This window comes from Arachis stenosperma, chromosome 7, assembly GCF_014773155.1.
Source record: "Arachis stenosperma cultivar V10309 chromosome 7, arast.V10309.gnm1.PFL2, whole genome shotgun sequence".
In the NCBI taxonomy this organism is placed as follows: domain Eukaryota; kingdom Viridiplantae; phylum Streptophyta; class Magnoliopsida; order Fabales; family Fabaceae; genus Arachis; species Arachis stenosperma.
The window spans coordinates 15,476,369-15,483,617 of record NC_080383.1 but is presented as its reverse complement, the minus strand read 5'-3'; the positions used below and the strand labels follow the sequence as shown (position 1 = coordinate 15,483,617).

Below are 7,249 nucleotides of genomic sequence, written 5' to 3'. Positions count from 1 at the left end.
CAAGCTCTCTCCAAATAGTATGAATCTTACAACAGAGAACACTAGAAAGAGGCATACTGGCAGAACAACCATTTATCCAAATTCATATGTAAAACTACTTTACACTGACCATGTATCAAAATTAAATTCATATTATATCAACATATTAGTTGGTTTTGCACATATTTTAAAAAAAATTTTAATTATTAGTTTTTTAATTTAAATAATTTAAATTATTTTTTTAATTAGATATATAAACATAATTAATTATACAAGTATAATAATATGAGTACGTTTATTTGTATTGAATTAAATAAATTATTAATTTAAATTATATTCGTCAAAATTTTAAATTAAAAAGTTTATAATGTTAAAATATTAAATTATTTGAAAAAATTGAATGAAATAGAAAAATAAAATAAATCATATCATAACATATTTTAGATACACAATTTCTTTTGGTTTTATCCCGATGCCCAATACTTTAAATATGTACATATATGCATATGTATTTTGAATGTACCCGAAATTTTTTTAAGTGCTCAATATCCGATTTTTGTGCTTTTTGTCTTCTATTTTCTGTACCTGAAATGCATAATGACTAAAAACACGTAAATATACTCAATAACATGTATATTGGTTTGTTGAAGAATTAGGAATAAAATAAAATAAATCCTTGTTGAAGAATTAGGAATAGGAGGATTCTTTGGAAAACATATGATTGACTTCAAAATTACTCCGGTTGTTTTTTTAATTTATATTTATATTTGTAAGACTTCAGTTAATATGTGTCTTAAAGTAATTGGTTCCGTTTACTGTATGCTATGTAGCAGTCTAATTTTCTTTAATAGATTAAGAAAAAAAAATCTTTTATTAGTGAATCAAATCTGTGTCTCAATTATAGATGGTTTTAAATTTAGTTCCGATTTGATATAGATTGATATTTTTCATAGATACTAAATTGTTAAAAATATTTTATCAATCATTTGCTTTGATAATATATTAAGAGAACAACGTGTTATTACTGTTTTTTTTTGTAAATATTATTATTTTTGCACAGATAATACAAATAATTTAATTAAATATATTTAATGGAATTTAGCTAAATACTTTAATACATGAATTATATGATTTAACACATAAATCAAATCTTAAGTTTGAAAGTTGCCATGGTATTATTCTTGTTGTTTAATTTGAATTTGATCTTAAAAAAAATAAAATATCTTTATACTTAAATTTTAAGCCACTAAATAATCCTTTTAGAATAATTTTAAAAATACTATTACCCTTTAAGAAGTAGAGTTGTTTGATTGTGTGAATAATTAAAAATTTGAATTTGATTTAATTAAAAAACTAAAATACAATCTTTTAGGAATCAAAGGATTATAATACTCTTATATAAGTAAAGTTGCTTACCTTTGCTAGAAGTTAGAAATTTGAATTTATGTTAAAAATACAATAATACTTTATAATTAATTTTAAAAAGATAAAATAATACTTTTTTGGACTAAAGTTATTTAATTCCGGTAGATATTAGATATTTGAACTTGATTTATTTTAAGAAGAATAAAATATCATTTTGTTAATTAGTAAATGAGAAAACTATCATTTTAGTTAATTTTTAAAAAACTAAAATATCCTTTTATGATTATGATTGTTTAATTGTATTAGAAATTTAAAACTTTGAATTTGGTTTTAGAAATATGGAACAATACAAGTACACAAAAATCAGTTATCAAATCATTCACTATGTATTTGTGTATAAATATATATATATACAATAAATATTCAAAGTTTGTTGTTTTTTCTTTTTTGTCAATATTTTTAGTTATCAACCTAATTCCTTTAGTCTAGTAATTCAATAATATACTTTTAACTCATATTTTTCAATAGAAATTATTAATTAATACTCAAATTTTACCGTAGTTGATAGTACTCCTAAACTCCCTATAAATAGGGATGTCACATTTCTCACAAGGAACAACTACGATTGTCGTTTTTCATATTCTAGAGAGAAACTCTAACTTGTGTTTCATTAGTTCTCTCCATAGAATTTAGATCCTCTCCATAAGAGGAAATGAATTCAGCGAGACAAGCTGATTTGAGCATATGCTTTGTTGGAAACAACCGAGAGAGGAAAAAGTTGACAAGAAATGAAGGAAATCTCCTTTGAAGAAACACACAAATCAACAAGACAAAAAGTATTATGAAGTGCAAATACATAGTTGTAAGTAATTTTTGATGGTCTAAACCTTAATGAACAAATACAACACATGCTGGGCCTAAAAACTTTGTACTAATATACAAATAAATTGAATTTACAAACCTAAAATGGTAATACACCTTGACCAGCTCTTTTGTGATCTTTTGTAATGAATCAATAAACAAATGAATGCTCTCAGCATTCACTACCTCAGCATCCCTCTATTGAGAATTTGATACTTACACTTCCATGCGTGTCATGTATTTATCAATAAAATTGTGACCCTGTTCTGTTGGCTTCACCATTGCAGGGATCAATACCAAAATCATGGGTTTTGATATTATATAATGATCTCTCACTGAATCAACTGCGTGGCAGGCGCTTATCACCTACCAAGATTCTATAACTTGCGTGAGGACCCTCGGCTGTGTCGCGTACCGACACATGCCAACCGATAGCATTGCCGATCTCTACAAGCTCATCCATGATGGAAAGAGAATCACGGATGTATACCCGTCCACCAGGTCTTAGTATCCGGTCCATCTCCAGCATAATAGTTGAGACATTGCATCTGATATATTGAAAAATGACACTGAATAATTACTGCAGAAACTACACCAACATATTCTACCAAAAAACGCAGCTACCTGTGTTCTTATTTACAATCTGACAGTCGAAGTCATAGGTGCGTGCTTTAAAATGAACAATGAAGAATTTGGAATAAGTAGATTATGAATGAAAGTCATTTCAAGTTGCACAGATATTGAGATGTAGACTCCTAATGCATATTTGTACAAGCTTTAAAATTTCCAGTGGATCACTATGGCAAAGCATGATGGGTAATAGATGGGAAATGGACATCCAAACACATTTTACTTTCAGCCTTGATTCAGATATATGAAATATAGAGTAGTTAAACATGCTTCCCAAGGAAGATAAAAAAGGAATGAACAGGTGAAAAAATAACAGCATGTCAACCAGAGATGACAAGGGAAGATTCAAAACAGTACCTTTTCTTCTCAACAGAAAGCAAGCTTGCAGCATGCAGTAAATCATAAGTTCGTGGGTAGGTGTCAAACGGTTCGCACCTGAATTACATAAAATTAAGAAATCGCGAAACATTCAAAAAATGTTGGTACAAGTTATTTAGTAGGTGGAGCATAACATAACCAGAATATGTGCGAAATATAATGTTAAATAAGTTCAATAAAATACCAATCGTGCATAACTCCAATCAGCCCACGGTCATATATAACAGGTAAGGTGTTCGGGCTGGAAACAGGAACAACGTTCATAACCCAGCAATCAACAGTCTGATCAATCAATGCAGCTGCAAATCTGCAAATGACACAAATATATTGAACAAACTAATCACAAAATAGAAAATACATATTTACAATAAGAAAAGAAACAGAGATTAAAACAATACCCTCCAAAACCAGCTCTCATGTCCATAATATTTCTTAATTTCATCTTCTTCCAATGTAAAGCCCTTACATAGCCTGATATTATCTCGTTCCAGTATTTTGATTCTGCCCTAAACAGCTCTTTCCTGGATATGAAAGCATCGATGTTTATGCTCTGAAGCCTATCAGGCGAGGTGTGCAAACGTGCGGGCCAATTAGTAATATTTGCTCCATATCCATTCTCGGGCAATCGAGATATGCATGCTTTAAGATCAACATACCTAAATTAATCAAACAAACAGTGAGAATACCATTTATGTGCCAGTTAACTTTAACATAAGACTATGGTATGTAAAATGCAATCATGAAGCCTGACCCAAATTGTTCAGTTTAATAAAAATGATACAACTAACTCCAACTACCAAAAGGTAATTTGCCAATTAAAATTTAGTCAAGGACCGATCATATCTTTCTAATGTTGGTTCAACCTACTAATAGGCAAAGTGCACCTCTTTTCTTCTCCCTGATTCCATTCTGGAAAGCTCTACCGCATAAGGTAATTAGAGTAAATTTTTACGCTTGCCAATAATCATATAACTAGAAGGAAATTTCATATAAGCATCAGTAGATTAGGAAGCCAAGAACAAAATACCAAATATTGTCTGGATTGTCAGTTAGGTCACATAGTGGAGGGCTAACTCCTTCTCGGCTCATATAGCAGCTATTGTCGAAAGGTTTCTGCCATATTGCAACATAGCCATCTTTCTTCAAAAACTTCCAGCATAGACGAGAAGTAAGATTAAGCATCTCTGACAATAACAAACCCACTGTTACACTCACCATAGAATATAAGCAGACAGCAATCTTACATATCCAGAGTTAGACCAACACCAATAAAATATTGAATATCCAAGTACATTTGATATGAACAGCAAAACCAAGATTCTAAGAATGAAAATCGGAGCACATAAGCAGCTTTTTGAACCCAACGACATTTTTATATGTTTCTCCTTCAATGTCATTTTGAGTCAAAGCATGTTAATCGGAGAAGAAAAAATCAATTATTAAGAAATTTTAGACAGGAATTTGCATAGATATAAATTTGAGAAATCCCCAAGTACCAAAACTCTATAGTGCTTCAATAAGTTCAATCTATATGAAAACCACATTCAATGATACCTTCCCATTGTCCTTCTAAAGCTTCCTCATGTTTATAAACTGGTTGGGCAGCCCAGACAAAGTACCCTCCTGCCCTTAGCATCCTATTAACTTCAAGCAGCAAGATACCATCTACATCACAAGTTAAAAAAAAAAAAGAGTGTTACAGTAATTGAAAGTGGGAAACTAACGCAAAAGTGGGAGGGGCACAGTGAAAGAGCCTTCTTTTATTTTCCCCAACCCCAACGGTATTTTGTTAAGAAACATTTCTGGCAATTCCATTGCCGAATAATAAGCCAAGAATGATATCATGTTAAAATTGACATCAACAGCTATAAATCTCAAGTCTCAACAATAACAATATATCATGGGGATGATATCAGGATGCAAGAAGAGTTCCAATAATGAAAAAGAGAAATGATGTGATTCCATTCTGATTACCATCTCGAGTCCAATTAATTCTACAGCGTGAACAATGTATCAAGTCAAAAGCTTGACTTGGATATAACAAACGTCTCGTTGCAAATGCAGCTGCCATTGCAGGTACACCACGCTCAAGAGCAAACTGGATCTGATTCTCATGGACATCTTTGGGAGCAATCGACATGGTCAGAACATTTCGGGACATCAAGTACGCACCAAAACTAGCCACTCCACAGCCAACATCAAGAGCAACTCTTATATGCTGACCAAATGTAATTTCAGGAATCATCTACAACTCAAAATGTAGACATGTAACATCAGCATCGTGGAAGACTCACCAAAACCATATTCAAAAGAATGAAACCAAAGCATGAATAACATAACCTGAGAAATATGATCCAAGTATTGATCTGCTCCATGTATAAACTGAGTACCACCCCCAGGAAATTTAAACTTATCTTTTTCTCTGTAAATCCAGTTTTGACCTCCCTTATCTTCGACTAATCGAGTGTGAGGAACGTTATTGTACCACACCTACAATTAAATCATAATAATAAAAAAACAACAACCTTCTAAGAAGAAATCAATGTACATAAAAAATAAATAAATAAATACAATAATAATCTGCCTATAAAACATCCAAAACAGGTAGTTGACTCCATATTCTCTCATCAACTTAAGATACATAGAGACTATTTTACATTGCTAGTGCATTGCAATTAAACTCGTAAGAAAGAGAACTTCGATTAGATGCGATCTTAAGCTTTAAAAAAAAAGGTAAGCTAATCCAAACACACAAATTTACCTCATCCCTGCTTCTAGGCCATGGGATAGGGGCACGGTACCCTTTCGGCGGCGGAACCAAACAATTTAACCCTTTCCCTTCTTCGGGACAGTGTCTCTCAAACTTCTCTCCTTTCTCTGTAGAAACTAGCTTCTTGAGCGCATCCACATTATCCAAACAAGGTATATATTCGCTCATGCTTCGAGGGCACATCCCAAAATTTTTAATCCCCAATCTCTTAGCAGACGCAGAAGCAGAACCTTCAACTCTTGTATCGTTCTCCCAATCCTCCGCCATTGAAGGGTCGAGCTCCCCAACCTCGAATTCCTCCGACATCGTGCCATCTGCGTTTACGATCCCGAATTTCCTAAACGGATCAGCAGGCGGCGGCGGCGGAAATGCCGGCGGCGGGGGTAGCGGAATCGACGGTTCTAATTTTTTTGGGGGATTTTGATCAATTAGGGTTGAGGCATTGAAGGAGACGTTGAAATTGGGGGATATGGCGACTTGCGGTGTGGTGGCAGTGGTGGTGGTGGAGAAGAAGATGATGTGACTGTAGCCATTGGGATTGGACCATTGCTTGCCAAAGTAAAAGAAGGTAATTGCGAGAGCGAAGAATGCGACGGTCTTGATTATGAAGGGGGTTTTGAAAGAATCGGCATTGATGGAAGGTTTCATGATTGGATTAGGGGGTCAAAGAATGGAAGGTGCAAGTCTAAATTGTTTCTTTCTTAGTCTCTGCATGTGGGGTGTTGTATGAATAAAGATGAAGGTGGAGGTCAGGAGGTGTGACTGAATTGCAGTTTGGACGATGAAATGGTGCAGTGAAAGTAAAGTTGCTGACTTTGATGGTTTTCTTTGTTGATTCAATCAATGTTGACACCGACACAGTGGTGTAAATGCAGATTTACTCCTCTTACTATCTTAAGTTCTTAACACCCACAAAGTCAAATAAAAGTCATGCTGATAACAGTGCCTGCTGAAATTTGATGCTAATAAGTAATAACTTGCTAAAAAACTTTTATATACAAATATATTGATCAGAAATTAAATGGATAAAAAAATGGTGATATTTAGATATATTGGTACATGGTGTGTTATTCACATGTGTGGATCAACCATGCTTAATCACTTACAAAACGAAGATAACATTTTGGGTGGAATGAAAAAACAAAAATATGCAAGCAGCTACAAAACGCAGGATAACCACGTCTCGAAACGTGTTTTTGTCTTATGCATGCAGATATGACCAGTAAGTGACGGACCCAAAAAATTTTAAAAGTGAGGGCAAAAATA

General features: G+C 33.0%; 1 protein-coding gene across 1 annotated transcript; it reads right to left on the bottom strand.

Annotated features, from left to right (window-relative positions):
• Positions 1-2,167: 2,167 nt before the first annotated feature.
• Positions 2,168-6,933, bottom strand: LOC130941349 (probable methyltransferase PMT11). Its single transcript, XM_057869824.1, has 9 exons — positions 5,975-6,933; positions 5,554-5,703; positions 5,188-5,458; positions 4,768-4,878; positions 4,241-4,397; positions 3,612-3,869; positions 3,398-3,520; positions 3,193-3,270; positions 2,168-2,753 (listed from the first exon to the last, which is right to left on the bottom strand). The coding sequence occupies exons 1-9, from the start codon at positions 6,629-6,631 to the stop codon at positions 2,546-2,548; spliced, it is 2,013 nt and encodes a 670-aa protein (XP_057725807.1). The 5' UTR covers positions 6,632-6,933; the 3' UTR covers positions 2,168-2,545.
• Positions 6,934-7,249: the final 316 nt, after the last annotated feature.